The sequence below is a fragment of the Monodelphis domestica genome, chromosome 1 (genome assembly GCF_027887165.1).
Source record: "Monodelphis domestica isolate mMonDom1 chromosome 1, mMonDom1.pri, whole genome shotgun sequence".
Classification (NCBI taxonomy): domain Eukaryota; kingdom Metazoa; phylum Chordata; class Mammalia; order Didelphimorphia; family Didelphidae; genus Monodelphis; species Monodelphis domestica.
This window is the reverse complement of record NC_077227.1, coordinates 589,542,852-589,568,697: the sequence shown is the minus strand read 5'-3', so window position 1 is coordinate 589,568,697 and position 25,846 is coordinate 589,542,852. Positions and strand designations below refer to the sequence as shown.

The window sequence follows — 25,846 nt, the reverse complement described above, 5'->3', positions numbered from 1 at the left end:
TTGAAAAAAAGAAGTAAAGAGAAAGAAGAAACTGAGTAGGAAAAGGGACATTGTTAATAACTGTGGGAGCCAAACAACACAGTGGAAGAAATGAAAGAGGACAGGGATCAAAGCAAGGATGAGAGAAACAAGGTGAATAATTATAATGGAAGAATTAACAGGGGAAAGAGATTTTTACCCAGGGAAGTAGCGGGGCTGAGTGACAGGCATTAGAAGATTAGGAGGTTGGGAAGTCAACTATAAGTCAGGAGTTTTACCAAGTAGACAGAAGGGTGGAAAATATCTTAATTCCAAGGTTCTAACCAAGGTTCTAATTACAATTCTGTTATATGATGGAGCTCTCACAGGTCTCTGGTGGTATGGACTGGTTTGAAAAATACAAAAGCACACTCTCTGAGCCCTGGCTTGACCATATCATTTCTGAGATGAATTGTTGTTCCTATTTGATTTACTATTTCAAGGGATGTTGTTGGTGATTGTTATTGTAGGAATAAGAGGAAGCAGCCAAATATTATGCAATCTTCTTCCCCTTAAGTCAATATTAAGGGACTATAGTCCTGCCTGAACTGCATCTTCCCCTGAGGTCAGCATCCTGGGAAATGGAAGTTTACTGACAGCTTAGAGGGTAAGGCCAAAACTGTATCCAGTCATTATTCAACATCAATGCCTAAGGAGGATCAATAAGGTGGCACAGGGAATAGAATGCTAGGCCTGGAGTCAGGAAAACCTAAGTTCAATTCCATCCTCAGACACGGTATGAGCGTGGTATAGACAAGTCACTTAACCTCAGTTTGCCTCCATTTCCTCATCTGTAAAAATAAGGATAATAATGACATCTACCTCCAAGGGTTGTTGCGAGGCTCAAATGAGATAATAATTATGAAGTGCTTAGTACTGTACCTAACACAGATTAGGTGCTACATAAATAATGAAATAGGAAAATTACTAATTTTAATAATTTCTCAAATTTCCCCTGGAAAGCTAGACACATTATTCAGAGAAATGTTCTAAAAATTACAGCTCTCTTTGCTTTGGAGATAGAAAGGAGATTCAAATTCCCAAAGCTGGAAAGACAATATATTCAATGTTGCTAAAATTGATTCTGAAGAGACTACATGTATTAATATCCACTGAATTATGGAAAGCTTCTCTTAAATTTAAGGGGTAGGAACTCGACCCTGTAATTTATACCTAGGTGACATCACAGACCCCCTTGGACTTCCTCTACCAGTGAAGTTTGACATGTTCTTAATGGCTTAAAATCTTAGAAGAGGGCGCTACAGAATAGAGAGGTTAATAAGTTGATTAGGGTCCCATAGACATTATATGATCAGAAGTGGGATCTGAACCTAGGTTTTCCTGGAACCAAGACTAGTTATCTAACTATTACATGATGCTACCTCTCATTTTTCTTTAAAAAGTGTAATTTAATGCAGAATCATGAATGCAAAGGTGGAGATAGCTTTAAGAATTAAATACAGTTATAGTTTTTGAAGGTCAAGAATATTATTACATTTGAAATGCCGCTCCATTATATACATCATTACCAGATCCAAGCAAACATATTAAGGAAATGTTTTGTAACTATCTTAATGAAAAAGCATGCCTAATGAATAATTTAAACTTTGTTGATTAATTGAGCAAACTGCCAGGACTATAAGAATTGGTTAAGAATCTAACTTAGATATTATTTAGTTAAGAACTCCTAAAAATGGAAATGATAAGTGTAGTTAAATTTGCATTAAGAAATAAAGAGATTTGTCACCTTTCCCTGGTGATCTTTTTTATTAAAGGAATAGGTTAATGATATGTCAACTATGACGTATGTGGTATAATCTTTGGAAGTAGGAATGCAATTAATCTGTGTTTTTTAAACTGAAAATAGTACTGCTAACCTGGGCTCCTCCATTCCCTGTTCATAGTACACTACACTCCTAAAGATACTTCCATTTGAATTAAACTTTTCAAAGTGTGTGATATTTAGCAAGAAAATGTTGAACAATTTTTTTTATAAATTACAGGAGGAGCCAAGCCAGCATTTGCTCTTTGTAGATAGTTTTCTACTCCATGCATTTGCAATTTCCCAAAAGAATGGAATACTCTAATTCGGGGTCAGTTTTAAACTGATTGAATAAAAGTTGTAAGAACCCCCCCAAAAAAATCAGAGGACATAACCATCACACTAAAAATTAGCACAGCATAAAATTAGCAACCCTAAAGATTCACTTGCATTATGTATAAAGGAGAGGAGTCTATTCTGCAAATTTATAAGGAATTTACATTAATAAAAATAATGAGTGTGCCAATTTTATAGCTTCTAGAGTCTATTATCTTCAGCAGCAACATACAATCCCAACCCAACCCCATAAGCAAAGAAGAAAGTTAACAGAATTTGGCATTTAAATAGCAACTGACAAAACTGGAAGGAGTATTTCAACAATGCTCTCTAAGTATAGGTCTAAGTAATGCTTTTCACCATAATGTCCTTTATATATTGTGACTAATTAATTAATCTATGAAATCTAGTCAAGAATAATGAAGGGTTGCACTGAGCCTTCTGTCTCATTTGCTAAAGGGGTAGCTGAGGACAGAAGTTCAGTTTACTCAAGGAACAAAGCCAAGGGTAGTAAAGGACCATCCTGGAGCAGAACAATGGGTCAGTCCTTGGTTTTAAGAGTAGGATGCAATGTTGATTTAATGAAACTGGGAAGAATGTTTAGGGTTCCCTTGGACTAAAGGGCAGAAATTTTGTGCTGGTACAAAAAAAAATGAAAATAGGTTTCAAAGATCTGATTTGGAATTTATAGATGTCTGACCTTAGACAAATTATTTAGTGCCCCTAGACCTGAGTTTTCTTATTTGTTAAAAAGAAAATTGGAGTATTAGAAGATCCCTTAAGTTAAATTGTGTGATACAGACACTTAGAGCATAGGAGAGAATATTTAAAGAGAGCTTTACTGAACCAGCAGGATTTGAGCTGATTTTGAAGGATGAGTAAACAATGAATAAGGAAAGAAAACAGATACAAAATAAAATAACAAAAACAGTGTGTGTGTATATATAAATATATAAATACATATGTGTGTGTGTGAGAGAGAGAGAGAGAGGGAGAGAGAGAGAGAGAGAAGTTAAAGAGTATAAAATATGGTAGGCAAATGGGAGAATTATTTGAAGAAAAGCTATGGTGCTAGCCTCCCTTCTCTAGCCTCCTCACCTCTCCCTCAGCATCCTCCCTCCTCCACCACCTCCTCTTCCTCTTCTTCCACTACTACTACTCTACTAACTTAGAAAAACTTCTACCCACTGATTCTACTCACTTGATAGGTGACTGCCTAGATGGGCCATTATTTCAGTGAGAGGTGAAGCAATACTCCACTTCTGATTTCAGTCTCCAGATTGGTTGTTCTCCTTTTCACCAACTAGCATTTCTTACCCTTCCTTCCCTCCTCCTCTTATCTCTTTTCTAGCTTTACTTTATGAGCTGTCTCTTCCATTAAATTACAAATCCCTGAAGGCCAGGGACTAACTGTTTTGTACTGTTTGTACCTGAGCACTCAAAACAATGCTAGGCACCTAGTAAATGCTTCCATCAGTCAGGGATATTTTCAGGTTTGGTCTGTAGTCTTATTGTATTTTTTCAACCAACCTCACTTTTTCTTTCTCCTAGCTAAGCTAGGAACAAGACAACATTCAAAGACTTTCCCCTACAGACATTTTGTTGACCTTGAATAGGACATTAGGATTTGGTGAAATCTGAAGTGCCACATTTGGAGGCATGACAATGCAAAGTAAAATTGACTAAAATACTAAGTACTGGGTAGCCTTGACTAATTTATCTATATAACTTCTTTTATTTTTCACTTTTGATTGCTTCACATTTAAATAATAAGATGTGATTTCAGCTAAAATAGAGTACAATGATTGTGTCTGGGGCATCTAATGCCTCTTTTCTATCCATTATCATGCTACTGTAGCCTCATTTTTCTGCCCCTCAGGAAGCATATTTTCTACAAATATGTTCATGGATTTCAGTTTTAGTCATCATTAAAACTCAATATATTTCCTGTTTGTCTGCTCCCTTCAACCTTCTGTGGGTGGGAGCACAACTTCCCCCACTGGCTGCTCAAAATTAGCAAAATTTTATAGAGAATATCAACCTCCTACTTTACAAAAGAAAAATGCTAAGGCACAACCAGCTTCTAGTATGTGAAGGTGAGAAACAGCTGTAGAGAAAGAAGTAATTATCTGAGGATTAAACTCCTACTATTTATACTGACTACATTGTTATTGAAATGTTATCATTTTTACCTAAGTAAATATTCATATAGTTAATCAGAAAGAGGATCAGTAAGAATAAGAACCATCAAAAGGTATCCATCCTCTAAACAGGAAAAACATCCAACAGCCCTTGAGTGATGACCATGGTTTATTATCATTTGTGCACAGAGTTCCAGTACAGAGGGAATCTTTCCTTCTTTTTTTAGGGGATCCTAGCACTGTGCCGATACAATAGAAATATTTTTAGAGAAAAATCCAGAAAAGAAAAGGTAGCTCTCCTTTGCTAATCTAAAATTCAGGAGGCTGATTTACTTCTCCCCCAGCTGCCTAAGCTCTCACATTGTAGCTAGCTGGTATATATTTTTTCCCTTGCTAAAATTTTTAGGACTCTGGCAATTTTCTAAAAGAAATGATTCAGGGTGAGTCTGAATAGATGTGTTAATGGAAGAATAAATGTAATTTCCCATTTCCTTTTTTTTTAAAAATATGGACCCTAAAGAATCAGTGAGGTGACCATTTTTCTCTTTCATTCTTTAAACAAATACAGAGACTGCAGAGTATTGGGATATAAGAAGGGAAATAAGTCCATCTCTGTATAGATTTAGCACAGAATTTCTGACTCCTATTAAATAGAATTCTAATGGTATAAATATAATAATCCAGAACCATTCAATCTGATTTGAAAATGAAACAAACAATTCCCTCATTTGCAAAGGGGAAATCAATTTAAAAAAAGAATTTAGTATGTGCCAGGCATTATGCTAAGGGCTGAGGATACCATGAAAGGATAGAAAGTGCCTGCCTTCAAGGAGCAGAAGCAACACATAAATAACTTGATAGATACAAGATATCTGCAGAGTAGATATGATTTAGATAATCTTAGAAGGGGATAACTATCAGTTCTGGGAAGGGAGAGGCCTTCTGAAAACATCAGGAAAGGAATCTTGAAAAAAGTAGGTTTTGAGCTGAAACTTCAAGGGAGAAACTAAAAGGTGGGGATGAGGAAGACAAAGAATTCTAGACTTGGAGGATAATCAGGACAAGGATACATTCCTGCATTAGATTCTGAACTTCTTGAGAGACTGGACTGTCTTTCTTTATATTTCCAGCATTAGCACAGTGCCAGGCACACACTAAGTGCTCAATAGATGTTTAGTGACTGACTGACTGACTGACAGGAGATGGGGTGGAGTGCCCCATGAAAAGAACAGCAAGTGGGGAAGATGGAATAGGTGGATTATATAGAATGCTTGTAGGAAAGAAAAGTGTAAGGAGAGATTTGTAGGAAGGGACCAGATTATAAAGATATTTAAGTGCCAAACCAAGGACACTATAATTGATCTTGGAGGTAATGTGGGTGTATGGGTGTTTACTAAGTAAGAGGGTAAGAGGAGCAGGTCTAATCTTGAGGAAAATCACTCTGGTAGCTAATTGGAGGAAGAGGAGACACCTGAAGCAAAAATACCAGTCCACTGAGAGATGATGATGGCCTAAACAAGTAGTCATTGAACAGAGAAAAGGTGACATACAGAAGACTAAGTGAAAGTGGAAAGGGCAAGATTTAGCAAAAGAAGTTATGTGGAGAGAAAGTGAGGAGCCTGAGATTACTCAATGAGTTTACAAATCTGGGTGATTTAAGGAGGGTAGTATACTTAACAGTAATTGAAGAGCTCCAAATAGGTAAGGATTTCAGGAGAAAGCCCACAGGATCCATCCCCCAAGGTAAGGGTTTCAAAGGAAAGCCCATAGTAGTTACCTTACAGGGCTGCTGAGTGGCTCAATTGACATAATACAAATAAAAAGTATAGTAAATTTGAAAATTCAATTTAAATGTTGTTTATTTCTCAAACAACATAAATTCCTGAGGAGAATATATTGTACATAGTAAGCATTTAATGTTTACTGCATTAGATTGGGTTGGATTGAATTAATTTAATCTTTAAATTTATTAAAATGTAAAAGAATTTATTTTTTTACACTATAAAATACTCACTGAACAAAATCTGCATAGCTCAGTATTATTTGATTTAATCTAGGCAAAAAAAGTTTTTTTTTAATTTATTTATTTTGAAACTACTTAGTTAATATTGCATAAATAAATGCAATCGGGGAGACATTTTTAGACTATTGCCTTTGATTTATTCCATTAAAAATCAATTGTCCAACTGGTATTGTTAAAGCCTACCCATATTACTCACTTCCTCAAGAGGCTTTCATGCTTTCCCAGTGCCATGACAATAAACTATAAATTCTTTTATCTGTCACTTTAAACCTGTCATAATCTGGCTCCAAAATATTATTCCAGAATGATGTATACTTTATATTCCAGCAAAACTGTTCCATTTGCTGTTCCCTGTAGACATCTTCTCGTCTGTTGTCTATACTTTTATACAGGCTCTCCACCATTGATGGAATGGTCTCCCTCTTAACTTCAGTCTTTTGAAATAATTTCACTCAAAATTCAACTCAAGAGCCACCGTCCTATGAGGCTTTTCTTTTTGCAAAACCTGCTTATTTTGAACCTCTCCCTAATCCATACCATCCCCCTCCCCCAATCTCCTACCCTACAGAAAATACTTATATTTATTTAATCTCTATACATGATGTTTCCTCCTAGTGGAATATATACTTCTTGAAGAAAGGAACTGTTTCATTTTGTCTGTATCACAAGCCTTTAGTATAGTGTCTAGCACTTAGTAAGGGCTTAATGAATGCTTTTATTAATTTAAATATTCATTTTTAAATGGTCCAAGCTTGCTGTTCTTCACCTGGGTACATTCAACAAATTCTTGCTGCTTTATAGCTATGTAACTATTCACATAAAATAACCAGATATGAGAAAAACCTTTAAAATTCCTTTTCCTTCAGTTATCTGTTTTCCATTTAGTTTGCCTGATGAATACAATGAAATATTTTTCAAAAACTAGTGTTTTCTCCCAAGTCAATTGTTTCAATATATGAAATGGCTCCAATCCAAATTTGTTTTCAAATAGAACTACACATTGAGCTTGATATGATTCTGTTAACAAAATACTTGAACTTGAATTAACAGTTTTTATTGTAAATATACCCTAAAAATCAGAGAAAACACCAATCAATATAATATATAAAATAATCTAATAAGCTTTTTATAGTCAAATGAAAAGGATTATGGGAACTTGTATCCTCTAACCATTTGATCAGTTGTATAACTGGGAAGATGTAGTCAACTATAGAATTTCCTCCACTGAAAGCTTGCTCATTTCCTTCTACAGTCATCAAGAATTCACTGGAAAAACATTTTAATTATTTTCATAAACTTAGTAATAATGCAGTGATGAAAAAAGGGGAATAATAATAGCACTTATGGTTTTGATTTGAGGATCAAACAGTATAGCACCTGTAAACGGTTCTGAAACCTCAGTTCACTATTTAAATGTTAGTAATTATCATTTTATTCATGTTTTCTCAATTGCCTTTTAACAACAACAACAACAACAATAATAATACATCATATTATATAACCAGAACTGAAAGGGCTCTCAAAACAAAGCTCATAATTTTTTCCTCCAGCAAATTTTTCAGACATCTTAAGAGCCAATTCTTCAATACCCCAAAAAGTAGATCACCTCTAATATGGTCTTGCTCTCTGAATATTTGGTTTGGTCTAGCTTTTCTTCATCTTTACCTTCTTTTTGGGGCTAAGTACTTTAAGCTTCCTCATGAAGCTCATGAAAGACAATGGTGTTATGTCCACATATGGTGACCACATTGTCATACATAGAGAAAATAGCTTATTAGAAAAACCTTGATAGATATTTCCTATTTTAAAATTCTTGTTATCCTTATATGTTGAACCTTAAATATCCTTGGACAACATGGCTTAATAGGATCTCTCACCCAATATTGATTTTTCCATTTACTTTTAACTATTTCATGAGACAAATAAACTTAACCTGCCTCTTCTAGAATATTAAATTAATTAATAGTGCTGCCATATTTCTTCATTTGGCAAGGAGACCAAACATTTGCTGGTTAGGGTAGGCTTTTTTCAACTTGTGATAATTTATATTAATTAATTTTGCTGAGGAAAAGGTAATCATTTATGTTGATGCCTATTCTTTTAGCTACTTTTTTTTCCATTTCAACACCTTTTGGTTTGTTGAGAAATAAACAATTTAACTTTGGGGGGTGTTATTTAATGCCTCCATATCCAACATTCTTCTCAAAGAATTAAAACTATGTAGACTTGAGGTTGCTGTATATTACACTGTATTTCATATTTAATTTGTTCCATATTCCTGAACTATTTTTCAATATATTCTATCATATTTCCCCTAATACCCACTTTTGCACTGAAGCCTCCAAGCATTAAAATATATGCTAACTTAAATTTCAAATGTTTTATTGAGTTCTTAAATAATACTCATTCATTAATCACTTGCTGGGTCTTCTTCACTATGGTCTTTTTATTCTAATTACTAGCAATCCTTTGGACAATTCTTGATATTTTTTCTATTGAATTAATACATGGACCTAACAGAAGGGGTCAAAAGTGATGGTTCTGGTTAAGCAATGTACAGGATGATTCCTCTTCCTCAATGGAAATGAAAGCAAGTAGAAAGTATATATGGGAAACAGGATAGGAAAAGAAGGAGATTCTGCTGAGGAGCATCAATCAATTATATTAAAATAATTATAAAAATAAACAAGCTTATGAACCCTAGGTTAAGAATCCCTGTAGACAAATCGTATTGCCTTTTCTCAGGCCTCAACTTTTTTGACTTCTGTACTATTTGTCACTGCTGACCATCCTCTTTTCCTAAATATTCTCTTCTATGTGGGTTTTTGCAGTCTTGTTCTTATTTATTCTACCTATTTGATCACTACTTTCCAGACTCCTTCAGACTTGGGATTGTTTTGCATTTTTCTTTGTACTTCCAAGGCTTAGCAAAATTCCTGAATTGTAGTAGGTGCTGGAAAAATGTTTGTAGATGCTCTTCTCCTTAGGTCAATCATCAGTCATGTCCCACAGGTTTTGTCTTGGGTTACTTTTCTTTTCTCTCTTTAGACTCTCTTACTTCATGGTCTCATCAGGTCCCCTGGGTTCAATGATAAACTCTATGTAGATGTTTCTCAGATCAATATGCAAAGTCCCAGGCTTTTTCTTGAGCTCCATTCTCACATCACTAACTGCTTATTGGACATTTCCATCTGGATATCCTGAACACAACTCAAATTCATTCTGTCCAGAAGAGAACTCATTATCTTTCCCCTGAAATACTTCATTATATTCCACACTAGCTTATTGCTGTTGAGGACATCACTGTCCAACTTGTCCCTAGACTTACAAACTTAGAAATATCCTCATCTCCTAGCTCTCTTTCACCTCACTTATGTATCTCTCTCTCTATCTCTCTCTCTGTCTCTCTCTATCTCTTTCTCTGTCTCTGTCTCTCTCTGTCTCTCTCTCTCTTAGCTTGGCTATGCTCAAAGGGCTCTAGGAGTTCCCCATTGCCTCTAGGATAAAAATACAAACTCCTTAAGTTTGGAATTCAAAGACCTTCATAATCTGATTAAAAAATATCTTTCAAAGTTCATGGCCCATTCCATCCCTTCATACAGTCTACAGTTTGGGCAAGCCATTACTCATACATGTCCATTCCAACTTGACTCATGCACAATACATTCTCTCTTCAATTCTGTCTCTATAGCTTCCTACTAAGCTTCATTCAAATCATTACTTGTATCCATCTTGTATAAATTTTACATTTATTTTCATGTTGTTTCACCTAAATGAACACAAGGTCTTTGAGGGCACCAGCAGTATTCTTTCTGTCTTTGTATCTTCAGTTTCTGGCATAGTACTTAGGAAAGAACGGACTTAATAAATTTTGATTGTTTGGAACTAACTGATGAAACCAAACACTTAAGTAATCACTGCCCTCCATTTAAGTACTTATTAACAATATGTTAATAACCAATAATCTTTAATAACCAAATTTTCTAGTTGAAAAAAGTAAAACTTACTCTCCTATATATTAAGAAAAAGATCTCTCTCTCTTTTAAAAATGTAATTATAGGAGGCAGCTAGATAACTCAATGGATTGAGTGCCAACCCTAGACTAGGTTCAAATCTGGCCTCAGACACTTCCCAGCTGTGTGACCCTGGGCAAGTCACTTAACCCCCATTGCCTAGCTCTTACTTAAAGTTCTTCTGCCTTGGAACCAATGAACAGTAATGATTCTAAGATGGAGGGTAAGGGTTTATAGATGGATGGATGGATGAATGGATGGATGGATGGATAGATAGATAGATAGATAGATAGATAGATAGATAGATAGATAGATAGATAGATAGATAGATAGATAGATAATTTGAAATCCTACAATACGCATTTCCCGTTTTGTTATTCAAAGTTAACTGACAATGACTTGGCAATCTTGTCAACAGCTATTTCACTATTCACATTGATATCTGGTAAACTAAACTCACTGAGGCAACTATATGTCCATTTACAAAATCCTCACTTTACTTGGTCTTCAGTTCCCTGTTAACTAATTCTGCTTATTAGCTCATTTCGCATCTAGAGACCTCTGGAGCCAACTCAATTTGGTAACAGAAAATTCTAGGCAATAAATAACATTGGCAAAATGCTTCTAAGCCCCATGGTTCCATTTCACCCTGTACAAAATTGATTAAAACAAAAACTTAAACCAGCCTTGGGATTTCCCAAGATATGTGCAATTTTCTGTTTTGTCTGATATTTTTACCTTCTTATCTTCAGTTCTCCAGTCCAATCTTCTCAAAATTCTCTTATACTGATTTATTTATCTTTAAGTTTTAATCTCCTCAACGCAATATTATCTCTTTGAGAGAGGAGCAAATTAATTTTTGCCTTTAAACCTCTAGATCCTAGCATAGTTCATTGTACACAGTAGGCATTTAATAAATAGCCACTGAATTTAATTGAAATACACACACACACACACACACACACAGAGAGAGAGAGAGAGAGAGAGAGAGAGAGAGAGAGAGAGAGAGAGAGAGAGAGAGAGAGAGAGAGAGAGAGAGAGAGAGAGAGAGAGGGAGAGAGAGAGAGAGAGAGATCCCTTTCTAAACAAGTTCATATGCAAACCAAATTTCCATATTTAGTCTAACTAATAGATGGGAAACGGGAAACATAGTAGTTAGTTTTAATTCCATCTTATTCTGTATCACATTTAAGTTTCTCTTTCAAAGCATATCTCAGTAAACCCAAGTCACTTCCTTATATCTACTAATTTAGTGTATTTATCATTATTTCCTCATTGTTTTCTGTAATTAATATTTCTATATCCTATCTTCCAAACAAGTTCCCTAAAGTAGACCTAGATTCACCAAATAATGATAGTTCTCTTATATAATAAAAAAATTAAAACATAACGGAAAATTTCAGTATTATACCTTGTACTCTGTGTACGTGTGTGTGTGTGTGTGTGTGTGTGTCCTGGATCAGATCAGAATTCATCACTGAATATAACTGCTGAGAATCAATGTTCATATCATATAACCTGTGGAACATATAAAATAATGTCTCATAACTCAAGGAAATAATAGAGGTATAATTTCAAGCATTCTGGTAGATGATAAGCAATATCTTTAAAAATGCTTGAGAAAAGAGACTGAATTCTATTTAATGGTTATAGGCATTTAGTTGGATATAAACAGTTGAAAAAATGTTCTTTATTATAAATGACCAATAAAGGAGCTTACTGTAACCTTTGATATTTAGGCAGAATGCCAGGCAATTGTGCCCATTCATTTCAAAGCATTAGACAGAGCAATGAGGATAAAATAAATTGATTATTTTAAATGAATACCACATAGGATGTTAAAGGTGTCTAAAACCAGGCACTATATCACAATTACTTCAATATAAATAACAACATTAACTTACATTCATATTGCAATTTTACAATTACGAAGCTACATAATTCTCATTTGATCCTCATACTCCTAAATTAAGTAATTTTGGTATCATTCCTTTTCCTCAGATGAGGAAACAGAATCAAGTAGTTAAGTGGCTTGCCCCAAGGCACATAGCTAGCTAGTTAAGTGGTTCATTTGAAGTCCCAAATCCACCATGCTCTCCATTAAAGAATGAATCTCTATAATAAAATAACAAAAATCTCTCATATATGAATTCCTGATGACAATAAGAGACAAATATGCCAGAATCAAGGAAAACAATTCAAATATTTTTCACATGGAACATATTTTCTTTAAATAGTAATATTTTTGAGGTATATACACACAAACACACACACACACACACACACACACACCCATATCTAGAGATATCTAGGGGGAAACTTTCTACTTTGCCTTAAAGAGAGAGATCTAAGTATCCTTTAAGCGTTAAATTCCTCTGACCTTCATCTCACTTTCATTTGAATGACTCACTAGTCCATTATTTCACTTCTAATCTTCAGGGTGTTTTTCTTATATCATGCCCAAATCAGCTTCCACCCACTGTTTTATTGTTTTGCTCTCTGGAGTCAAGGAGAAGTCTAATTTTTCTTCCATACCGCAGCCTGTCAAAGACTTGAATACAATTACTATGTACCTACTCTATGTCCTCTTTTTTTTTAGGATAAACTTCCCTAGTTCCTTCAACCAATCCTTTTAAGCCATAGTCTCAAGGTCCTTAACTACCAAGGTTGCCCTATACCCAGAAACTCTCCTATCCTTATTTGATCTGACCATCTCTGACAGCTGTTTTTCTTTATCTCTTCTCCTTTCAGGGGCTAAAGGACTTTAGAAAGGCATTTATAATCATTGCCTCAATTTCTCTTCTCACTTTCTTCTAAACCCTCTGTAATCTCATCATTCAACTGAAACTACTCTCTCCAAAATTACCAAAGATGTCTTAATTACCAAATCTAATTGCCTTTTCTCCTCAGTCCTCATCCTTTTTGACCTCCTTTTCAGCATCTCCTAATCATCCTCTTTTCCTGGATATTTCTCTGTCTGTCTCTATGTCTGTCTCTCACTCTTTGTGTCTCTAGGTCACTGAAGCACTGGTTTTTTCCCCATATATCTGATCATTCCTCAATCTGCTTTCCTGAATTATCAGCAAGACCATAATCTCTAACTGTGAGTGTCCCCCAAGATCTCTGTCCTTGGCCCTCTTCTCTCTCTATATCGTCTTGCCGGGTGATCTCATTAGTTCTCATATCATCCCTAGGAAAATAATTCTCAAATCAATTTATCTATCCCTGACCTCAGATCCTGGATCATCAACTGCCTTTTGGACTTCTCAAAGTAGATGCATCTCAAATTTGTCCAAACAGATCTTAAACACCCTCCCCCCAAGTCTTTCTTTTATCCAAACTTTCCTATTATTTTTTAGGGTATCACCATCTCCTAATAGCCCAAAGTTGTTGAAACTAACACATCATCCTTTACTCTGCCCTGGGAACTCACCCCACATATCCAACCTACTGTCAAATCTTGCTTTTTCTCTTCACAGCATCCCTCAGATATATCCCTTTCTCATTTCTATTACAACCATGTGCAAGTCCTCATCACTTCATGCCAGGGTTGTGTAATTGCCTGTTGGATGGTCTCCATGCCTCAAACCTCCCCACTCTAGTCTATCCTCCACTCAGCTATCAAAGGGATCTTCCTAAAACACACATCTGATCATGCTAACCCTACTTCCCCTTAAACTCCAGTGGCTTCTTATTACATCTAGAATCCAATATCAAATCTTATGTGTGTGCTCTTAAAGCCCATCACAAGCCAGTCTCTCCAAACTTTGTAGGCTTTTTAGACTTTGATTCCCTTCACACACACTATAATCCAGCAACACCACCTTCTTGCCATTCTCTGCACATTACACTTTTATCTCCCTCCCGATTCTCCTCCTGTGCCTGGAACATTCTCCCTCATCTCCACCTCCTGGCTTCCTTCAAGACTAAATTCAAATCCCATCTTCTATAAGTGGCTCTTCTGAATACTATCTCCTTTACTGCCAATGCCTTCTCTCCGAGTGTACTTCCAATTTATCAAAATATCATGTATGTACATTGTTGTTTATATGGCTGTTTCACCATCAAAATGTGACCTCCTTGAGAACGGAGATCATTTTCACTTTTAATTGAATCTCTGGAGTTTAGAATAGGTCCTGGCATATTGATAAATACTTATTGACTGAGCCTACAACTGGTTCTAAGACCAAAAGGCAGACAACGATGTTCCATGAAGAAATTGGCATCTATACTAGATCCTGAAGGACAGGCTATATTATGAAAGATGGAGATAGCTATGTGGCTCAGTGGATTGAGGGGCAAGCCTGGAGACAGGAAGTCCTGGGTTCAAATCTGACCTCAGATGCTTCCTAGCTGTGTGACTCTGAGCAAGTCATTCCAAACTCAGGTGGCTCACTCCGAATGTCTGTCTTCCCTTCAGTTCCGAGTGACTGATCCTTCACTCCAAGCCAAAGGTGACTGACTCCCTCTTCAGTCTTTTTATTTTCTCTATTTGAAGACCTTTTTCTCTTGTGCCACCTCCTCTAAATTTTCATGTCTACCAATCTCCAGGACTGCCCATTCTTTAGTTCTCCTCTTCTTTGGTTAGATTTTCTCCAGGACTGTCCATTCTTTAGTTCTCACCTTCTTTGGTTAGATTTTACCTTTTTGGATTACTTAAATCTTCTTTTGTTAAGTTCACCTTTTGTAGTTACTTAACACCTTTTTGTGGTTAATTCACCTTTTGTAGTTACTTAACACCTTTTTTGTAGTTAACATCTAAAAATTGATTGTAGCTTAAAATTCTAGCTTCACTATAAAGGAATAGCTAAGTATCTTCATTGTTATAATCAGGAGATAGCTAAATCCAATCTTCAGACTTACCACTCTTCTGCCTTGGAACCAATAGACAGAATTGATTCTAAGAATGAAAGTAAAGGTTTTTTTTAAAAACATAAGTAATAAGAAGTGGCACAAAATTATAAAGGCAGATAATTATCAGGCATGTTTCATTTCTAAATTAATTTTTGTTCTGTGTTGGAGGCAGGAAGTCTACTGAGGATAAAACTTAATAAAGAGATATGACAAAAGACTATCAGTTGGTTTGAGCAGGATTGAGGAAGGTCTTGAATACAAGGATAAGATGTTTGAACTTGACTGTACAGTGAAGAGGATGCCAATAAAGATTTCTGAGCTCAGGGAAACAAAAGTAAATTTGTCAGTAATTAGGCCCTTGTTCAAAGAACAGTTTGCATTAGTGATGAAAGACACACTGTAGAACTTGTAGATCCAGTGGGTGGTCTTAAATTGTGGCATTAAGTATAAACTACTGTTTCTCATGGTTTGGAAGGAAAAAGAAGGAGAAAGATATGACAGTAACTATAAGGTAGAGGGAAAGTTGTTTCAGGTAAAGGAGACCTTATCATATTTGCAAGCAGATGGTAAAGAGTCAGTGGAGATGGAAAAATGAAAATATTCTGGAGGGAAATGGTCAATAGAGGAAAGTCCTATGAGGAAGTGGAAAGGAATAGAAGTAAATGACATCAATGAGTCAAGGAAGTCCAGTTATTTGCAAAGGAAGGAGTTTAGAAACTAAATAAGATAATTGTTAGGTAACTCTCCATTCTCTATCTCCATCAGTAAGTAGTTCTCCTTGGTTTTAATTCTAAGAACGCCATGTCTTCCCCTCAGTATAAGCTGATCACCAGAAATTCATCAATATCCTGATAAGAACATTTTGGATACCAAAACCTTCTTAACTCCCACGACTGCCTCTGCCTTCTGAGGAAGGCTTGATATAGATGGAACAGTAAATTCCTTCCAAAACCTTTCTTTATAGAGCACTTTGAACTTTCCAGGAAATTTTCCATTCTCCATCAGCAGCTCTGCTTGGTTTTGACTCCATGGAACATTATTCTCAAAGCCAGGTATCCCTTGGTAACTCTACTACCCCCAACCAATCCACTCTTTCATTTTCTTTTGTATATAGTCTGGCCCCATTAGAATATAAGCCCCTTGAATCCGGTACTCTCTTATATCCCTACTATTTAATACAAGTGCCTGGCACCTAGTAGAAATTTGATAAATCATTTTTTAAAAATAAATTTCAATAAATAAATTTAATAAAATTCCAATAAATGTTATTGAATTGAGCTGAATAACTGAGTTTTGATATAAGTAGTGAGCTGAGAAAAGTGAAGATGAAGATAGAGAGATTTAATTATATTTATTTCAAGTCTGATGCTGTTGGAGCTACAATTTGTGCATGGTTCTAAAAGGAGCTAGCACAGAAAACTTTGGGGTTCTATAGGTCAAAATATTCTAAATGAAATGAATGTATATATAAACCAACATATAACTTATAAAAGCCTGGGTGACTGATGAAGTGAGGGAACTGTCTACTGGAGGTAAATCTGGATTTTACAAAGTACACAACTGTTGCAAGACAAGCTTTGGTAGGGCTTCACTTTCTGTAAGCTGGAAGTATTTAACAACCTGAAATTTTCACAAGAAAAGATAAAACATGATAATATACACTACTAGTTTTAGAAATACTTCAAATAACAGTTAGATGAAAAGTTCCAGAGAAATCTGAAACTAGAAACCACAACAAATACAAACAAACCAACAAATAAATTAAAAAATCTTGGAGAATATAAATTCAAACTCCCAACTCCAATCTTTCCTCTGCCACTAACTAGCTAATGAGACTTTGGGCAAGTTACAATACTTTTTCACTAGTCAGTTTTTTCATCTCTTAGATGAAAAATTAAAGTATATGGTTTCTAAGATCTCTTCCAGTTTTAACATTCCATGAAATCTATGAGATGAGCTAATGAGTAGAGACTACAAATATGTACAAATTATTTTCAAGTCATGGAAAATAGGAACAGAGGTTTTAGGAGAGAAACAAAGATCTGAAGGATAATACTAAATATTTTAAACTTTACTTGCTGATCCAAAATCAAATATACAATAATTACCAGGTAATAAATGATTGAGGATTTGTCCATGTTGTCCAGTGGCTCATTCTGTCCACATCAGTATGGACAACTAAATAAAACAATTTTCAAAAGTTTAATAATGAAAACAAACATCATTATAGTCATCCCCACAATGTATAACCACTGTTAAATATCAATCCCATACTACCTTCCTAATCAAAGATGAGTGGAAGGAGCCGGGGTGGAAGGATCTTGGAAAGCACTATGGTGGTCTCTCTTGTCCAAGAACCAACACAGTTCACAGTCTCCCTGGCAACTTATACCTCCCTAGAAGTTCCAGAATGTTAACCTCAAGTTACATCACTAACCTGTGATCTCTGTGGATTGTTTAAGAAGTGCTAGCATTGTTTTCCTTCACTGCTCTGACTCTATTCAGAATTCCTTGTCCTTTGGGGATTTTTTTTTATTTGTTTGGGTTTTTTGTTCCCTCCTTTGGGCTCTGATAAGAGTGACATTACAAACAGGCATGTTAAAAACAAATAACCTAGATGCAGATCACCTTTCTAGGGTTCAGAACTATATGTACATTTTTAAATAGCTTTAAGAATATCTCTAAGTGGTTTCTTTAAGGATAAAGCATTCTAATCCACGTTATGAAATTAAAGATCTGTGGGTATTTTAGAGACAAAGGGCTCAAAAGAAAACACATTAACTAAGTCTATGACTCAATTTTAGGAGAATGATCAAATCTGGGGTAATGGGAGCAAGGATGGGGGATGATGAAAGTGAAACACTGATTTTAATTAAAATCAGGGTCAACAAATGCCGCATGTAAAAAACACAAGATCCTAAAATTTCTCTCATTACTCATTAATGGGTTAGGAAGATGCTGAAGAAATGCCTCCTTACCAAAGTTCCAATTCAATCTAAAGAATTCCAAGTACCAAATAAAGAAAAAACATACATTATTTTACCTTTTGCAACTTCAAAACACACACACACACACACACACACACACACACACACACGAAATTAGTCAAACATAAGGGTTTTGGCAAAACTAAATGGCTGAGCAAGTGGAGTAAGTTGCTACCACCCATGTCGATGACACGAATGGCCAAAATGTTACTTACGTGCTTCCCTCCCACCCCAATTCAACAAACATTTACAGAGAAGAAATAAAAGCAAGCAATAGTGCCATGGCCGAAATGAATAAGACACCAGATGAAAAGAAGAAATAACACCCTGTCTGAAAAGAGTCAAGGTCAGAAAATCAGACAAGTATACTGATAAACAAAAGAGAAGGTGATGATGGCTAAGAACAGGTACAAGGAAAGTCCTCTGAAAAATCTAAGGAAGGAGAGAACATTTTCAGATGGGGGATCAGAGAAGACATATAAGTAGGTAGAAATGAGCTAAGCTTTGAAGAATGAGAGATTTCAGAATACAAAGAACACAAGAGGTTGTTATGCAAAGATGAGGTTGAAAAACTAAATTGGTACCAGATTATGGAGGGTCTTGATTGGCAGAGCAAGGAGATAGTGTTATTGTTGTTTTACATGGTAAGCAATGGTGAGCCATTGAAAGATTTGGTTTGGTTTGGTTTTAAAAGATAAATGATAGTCAGTAGTAGACATTTGGAAGATTATTTGAAGATAAAGCAGACATAAGGTTATAAAGACAAATATATTGTAATGGAAGGAATGTGAAATTTGGAATATGATCAGTTCATTTCAAATCCCTACTCGCTTAAAGTCCTGCCTCTGTCATCTTGGAGATACTTCAATTCTCTGATGCCTCAGTTTCCAAACCTGTAAAATGATAAGACCTTTTCCAGCTCTAAGTCAATTGATTTAATACATTCTAACAATTTCTAGACCATAGGGAAGGAAACTCATTATTCTGACATACCAGAGTAGATAGTCAATCAGCTCCTCTGGTCCAACTTCTTCATTTTTCAATAGGAAACTAGTCTGTTTTTTATAACTAATGAGGGCTTCCACCAATAAGAGGGGTGTGTTTACTAAGCCTAAAACAGGTTAGTTCTGGCTTTCTTTCAAGTTAAAAATAAACAAAAAAGGATATTAAAGAATATTTTAATTATAACTATGAAATCAGTCTCTAAATATTACAAACCTAAATATTTTAAGATAGCTCCTTAGGAGTGGCTCTTTCAAAAACCAGTTAAGAGATTTGGTTTTGCACACATACAAGATATATAGCCATTATCTATCCTTTTCCACAAGTCTATTCTTACTCAATAAAATTTGGGAAGAGATGAAGCCCTAGTAGAGAGCTACCAAAACCTGAAAACAACCCACAACCATAGGCTCCAATGGGGCATTGTAATGATTTCTTCTGGCTGCCTTTGTGTATAGATTTGACTCACAGTAGGAGATGTGATTAACATTTACCTAACAATAAGGGGGTGGGGGGGAATATAGCTAGCAAAACTTACAAAGACTAGGAAGGAAAGAGTTGAGAGAGCTTTTCAGTACAAGCACCTCATATCATTCCTGCTCCTTTTATAAAATAAAATTAGGTGCTTTGATTGCCTAGTCTTGCAGCAACTACCTTCTGGTTTCTGTCTTGACAAATTTACAGTTAAAATTTAATTAAGGTATGTTTATTGAACACATGCCTCAAAAAAAAATCTATCTTCTTTGCCCTCAGCCACCAAGATCTTTAAGTTTCAACACTCAGAACCTCTATTGTTCTAAAACTTAGCTTCTTAGGAATTCAAATCTCAGATCCACAGAACACCTGAGTCCCTAGAAAACACTAAGTCCAGCTTCAATTATTTTTAAGAGCTAAGGAATCCACACCTACAGGGACTATGTGATGTGATAGGGGGCCCCAGGTGAGACGATTTAGTAGCATCCTCAAGACTACAACTGAGCTCTCTTGACCCTCTATCTCATTTGCTTTCTTACCACACTTGGTATTTTTGAGGGACAGCATGGCAAAGGGGAGAGATTTGGAATATGGAAGGCTGGTATTCAGATCCTTTCTCTTATTACCTCTGTGACCTTGTGAAAGTCACTTTGCCTAGTTCAGTGGGTCTCAGTTTTCTTATTTGTAAAATGGAAATAATCTCTGTGGTACTGATCAGGTCTGATGTGAGACTTGAATAGGAGTTACCTATAAAGTGGTTTCCAAATTTTTAATACATAAAGTCAGTTACTTTTTCTTTACAAAGGTCCTGATCTGTACAAAGCATTGTGGAGAGTTAAAACAAACAACCAAAAAAAAAAAAAACCGAGAAAGACATGGTCCTTTGCCCTTGTAAAGTTTATAAAATGGTAGACATGTAATACTCCAGCCCAGGCAATAAGTCTTTATCTGGATGAAAAGTTTTTCATTCATCTGCCCAATTAATTTTACATGTGCTTTCCTTGTGAAATGCTTTTTTTAAATGGCTATCCCTCATGAATGAATCTCTTTCCCACTTCATCTCTGCTTCCTGGCTTCCCTGGTTTCCTTCAAGTGTCTGCTAAAGTCCCACCTTCTACAAGAATCCTTTTGCAGATCTCCAGACACTTAATGCCTTCCATCTAAGATTATCAGCAATTTATCCTATGCATATTATTTGTTCCTAGGCTTACTTTTGTTTTCTCTTCCCCCATTAGACTTTAAGTTTCTCAAGGGCTGGGACAATTTTGCCTTATTAGGGAGTCCCATAGCTTAGCACAGTTCCTGGCACATAATAGGTGCTTTATAAATACTAGATGACTTCACTTTTCTTGCAAATAAAGTTTGTTTCTTGTGTTTCTCATTGGACTTGGAAGTAAGTAAGCCACTCCCCTAAACAAGTTCCACAAACCAATAGGGTAAACAATAAAAAGGGCAGTTGCTAGAATGGAAATAGCACTGAAAAGTAGATATAGGTTCTAGGCTCAGGTATAACATTAATTTTGAACTGTGACCATAGGAACACCATTTTTCCTTTGTGAATCTCTCAGAAAACAGAGCAATGGATTAGATAATATCGGAAGTCCTTTCAAATCTTTAAACCTTTAAAATTTCAGTTCAGAATGAAATGAAGGTTTCCACAAAAGCTCTTTGTGATTTGTACAACCCCAAATTCTACTCTTTTAAGAAATTGCTTCCAATGTTTAATTAAAGTCGATGGAAGAAGGCTGTGGACATACCTGATGGTCTGCACTGCCACCTTATGGCCAACAGCATGTTGATCAATAGTTTCAACAACAAAATTGCAAAAAGTCAGATTAAATCTCTAATTTGCTTTTCTTTTTCTATCAACATTAGAATTCTCCCAAAATAGTAAAATTATCTCTACTCTGTTCATCTTGTGCTTTGGAATTTTAGACAAACTATTTCAAAGGAAAACCAAAGGAAAGTGCTAACTTTTTTATTTTTTAAGAAAAAGATTCTTAAGTACCTCTTTTCAAGATAAATGGAATAAGGAAGATTAATTATTAGGTAGATTGAGGTAAAGTTATTGAATTTAAATAGTTCATATTAAAGATCCTCTGATACTGTGAAATTTCAAATTTCCTGTTGGTTAAAAATTGCCAGATCAAACCAGGCTCTTTCCATTTAAAATGCAGAGAAAAGCATCTTTAAGCTTTTGCAATATCTTCTAAAGAAGAAAACTGTTAAAATAAACTAAATGTGAATTTTATTTTGTTTTTTTAATTGAAAATTTTAAATTCTGAACTTAAACATCATTTTTTTAAACCTAGCAAATGATGACTATTGAGCTACCACTAGAAAAAAAAAACCCTGAATATTTTCAGGCTAAGAATATCTGAACATAAAAATTTCAAAAATGGAAGTTTTACATTTATCAAGTATATGGAGCTTTTTCTAAACATTATATGCAAGGATATAATGTCCCCTGCATAATTTCAATGGAAAAATATTATTCCTATATTCTATACAGAGCCAAACTGGCACCTGGCAAGATGAAATTAAGTACCCAGGAACACAATGAATTAAAGATTGCTCTTTGGGAGGGAGAAAACTAAGTACTCTCTCTAATCATGTAAAACATTTCTATATTTTTGGAAGATTATAGGGCTCAACCAAATTATATGGGTAATTTTTATGATCAATAAGACTAAGCTCTTAACACTTTTGGGGGGCTAATAAATATCAATGAGTGTCACAAAGATATAACTAAAAGAGAAAACGACATGATGGATTAGGAAAGAATGGGAAAGAATCTGTGGGCTTCAGTATGCAATCACCATCACTTACTGCTGCCCTATGTGACCTTGGGTAAGTCACATAAATTCTCTCCAGGCCTCAGTTTCTTCATCTATAAAATGAGACTCTTACACTATTGGAATCTAAGATTCCTTCTAGGTCTAAATCTGGGATTCTGTGAAATAGAATTATAAATATTTGAATGTGTTAGTATAAATTTTAGAGTAACAAAGTCCTTTAGAAATTTTAGAATAGACTTAGCCAGAGCAAGACTTTGCTCAATTTTTGATTTTCTATGAGAAGATAACACAATACTTTTATTTCTTCATGTTGCTTGTAATTTCTCATTTAAAGAATGAATTAGAGTATAAACAAACATATGGCTTATGAATTGTGTTTCCGAAATAGGAACTCATGATCCCAGACCCCAAAAATCTGTACGTCTAAAAAAAGAAATATAATTTACATCATCCCTAAGAATAACATGATATCAGCCTAAGGAATCACCATTCTACGTGGCACCTCTAATTTTGCTCACTTGTTAAAAGACTGGCAATATAATCTGAAAAACAGAGTTTGGACTTGTTTTCCAGACCCACAGCACTCTAAGGTATATCCTATTGTACAATCAACAAAAGTACATAGGAGTGTGGATGAGGATGGGAGAAGCAGATTAATTAAGTTATTCCATATGAGCATCTCTGCAGGAGCAGAACAGAGGGCACACCCTCTGCAAATTCCAAACACAGTTTAAATCACTGCCTGTGCAGTTAAGGATTACAGAAGAGGGGAAATGAAACACTGAGAAGGCACTGCCTGTATGAAAGAATGAAACAAATCCCCAATGATCTCAGCATTAACTAGCATCTTAAGAGCTGCCTGTTTACTGCTATCGGCACTGTGATACCACCCCTCCTTGCTCCCTTCCCACCTCCACCCCGCCTAACTCCCCCTTCCCCTCCCCCAGTTTAACATGTCACTGGGGCGCATCACAGTGGGAGAGGGTAGTCATGACACCCCAGGAAGTCCCCTAACACAGTTTCAATAGAAAAACTGATAAAGCCATGCCACATCATACATGACAACAGAGAGATGTTATTCACTGAAATTAGCAAGGACCCTGGGACCATATGTGAACACTCATCTTGGCCAGAGCAGTTTATGTGCCATTGTCTAAAGAGGCGGAAGAAAAAAGAGGGGCTAATTAATGATCAGCCAAAGATATATTCTTATATATTCACATACATACATACACACACCCCTACACCTTCTTTAGCAGTTGTACATTTTATAACCAAACTCATACAATGATCTAAATGTCATTGAAAAGACTGGGGAAGGGGGGAAGAGGAGAAAACTCTTGGAGGGATTGCAATCTGATAAGAGACAGAGAGAAGAGGGAAGAAGACAGAGAGAAGGAAGGAGGGAAAGGGAGACAGACAGATAGACTGAGGGAGAGAGAAAAAGGGAGGAGAAAGACAGACAGACAGACAGAGAGAAAGACAGAAAAGAGAGACACACAGAGACACAGAGAAAGGGGAGAGAGGGAGAGAGACAGAGAGGGGGGCGGTGTATCTTTGTATGAACATGGGGCCTCTGAATTTAGACACATAAGACAGATATGTAGTACTTCAGCTTCCTTGGTACACCTCACTTTGATGCGAGCTCCTGTGTTTCAAATAACCCCTATCAAGCCACTGCAACTCAGGAAGCTACATTCCATTGTGATCACTACATCTCCAGCCTTGTAGTTCTGAGACCATAAGTCTTATCATTCCATTTTTAAAACCTGTGGAGTGGGAGTGTTTCTGAGCACCCTGTTCACACAGATGGTGGTGGGATGCGTCTCGAGAATATGCTGCATGGAGTAAATGCCCATTTCTCTGTGGAATCACACTCTTCATATGAACAGCAGAAATCACATTATACTCATGGCACAGACAACCCAAGGACAGTTGCAATAAACACGTGCCAAGTGACAGTATAGCATGTCCATATAGAAAAATATGCTGATGATATGTTCTAAGTAAAAATGCTCAGGCTGGTCATTCTGTATATTAACACACACACACAGAAGAGTAATCTACTACTTCACATGGCATCGACACATGAAAATAATAAAACAGAAACAAATGAAAGATAAAGGCACACAATGTCTCTGTTCTATTCTAAATGACTTGAAAATACATTACTCTCACAAATAACATCAATGGAGCCCTTCCTGACATAAAACCTTGGATTGAAATGTCAACTAGCCATCGTTCCCGATCATCTTCTGGATGGGCACTGTTGCATCAAAATTCCTCAGCAAATAAGCTCCCCTCAGAACGGAATGTAGCCACCCCTTTATCTTAAGTCCAGCTCCCTTCCCCAGCCTGTGGCTCTCCTGACTTCAGAGATTTATCCATAGCAATTTTATATACTCTGTCAATTCTCCCTAGTCTTTCGTTCCACATGAACCATTAACAAAAAAAAAAAAAGGTTCTCTTTCCTTAAAAAAAAAAAAATCATTTTTTCCTCTGACAGGAAGGTTCATGACGGTATTTTTTTTACCTTAGTTTCCTTAGCAGAAAACTCAGAGGAGTTGGAAATTTTCATAGACTTGGACCGGTGGGACTGCCTTCGGATGGAGTCCTCTCTGGAGTATTTCACTGAACCTGAGGTTCTCACCCGCACCTTGCTGGTACTCTGAACACTGTTAACTCCAATCATTTCCAAGGTCAAGTGGGGAGGGGGTTTAGAGGGCTGAAATGAAAAGGCACTTCCCAAACCTCTGCAGGGATGTTAAGCTGAAGGAAATCTGTAGCGAGTGTGCCTGTGTAGCCCCAGAATGTAGCAATCAGCGTTTGCTTAAGATGCACCAGGCTGCCTCCCCTAGCATCTTCAACTAGCCTGTTTGCAGTGAGTCTGATTGTTCCAGGCATGGCTCACGTCACTGGCTGCAAGGGGGGAAAAAAAAGCGGTCCCACCCCTGCTACTCTTCCTTCTTTTCCACACACAAACACACAGAACATCAGATCCCACACTGGAAACGAATGGCATTCGGCCAGAGCGATCCATGTACATCCCAGATAGCAACACTAATACTCTTGTGAGCTCGTTAATGTTAGCGACCAAATAAAGCTATCTCAAATAAAGGAATTTTTAGTAATCTGTTAGGCACCATGTGGGATGAGGGCTGCAACTGGAATATCAAACGGGTCGGGGGAGGGGGGAAGGGAACCAACCCAGGGGCTGCCAAATGCTCAGAGGGGTCTGGAGAAGACGCTGGTCGCGGAGGCACCCTCCAAGCCCTCTATTTAGCATTCCTTTTCCTGATGCCTACCACATTCGGCTCCTCGGCTGTCCAATTTGTCTTGGTGCTCTGGAGAATTAATGGGGTTGAGCTTTAAGCATGCTTCCCGTGACTTCAGTGAACTAGACATTTAAATATATCACTAGTAGGAACAGTACTGACT

The 25,846-nt window shown here is 36.3% G+C and overlaps 1 protein-coding gene across 8 annotated transcripts in view; it reads right to left on the bottom strand.

Annotated features, from left to right (window-relative positions):
- The window catches only part of PSD3 (pleckstrin and Sec7 domain containing 3), a 784,568-nt gene that overhangs the window by 150,711 nt on the left and 608,011 nt on the right, over nt 1–25,846 (bottom strand). The window contains exons 1-2 of one of the 8 annotated variants that reach the window (XM_056813648.1): nt 17,425–17,555; nt 17,256–17,325 (exon numbers count right to left, since the gene is read on the bottom strand). The exons of 5 other annotated variants lie outside the window; for them this stretch is intronic. In XM_056813648.1, the coding sequence (XP_056669626.1) occupies nt 17,256–17,285 (30 nt within the window). In that variant the 5' untranslated portion in view covers nt 17,286–17,325; nt 17,425–17,555. Of the gene's footprint in view, nt 1–17,255; nt 17,326–17,424; nt 17,556–19,127; nt 19,303–24,941; nt 25,700–25,846 lie in introns of those variants that run through there. 2 more of the 8 variants (XM_056813647.1, XM_056813649.1) reach the window with 2 other exon arrangements.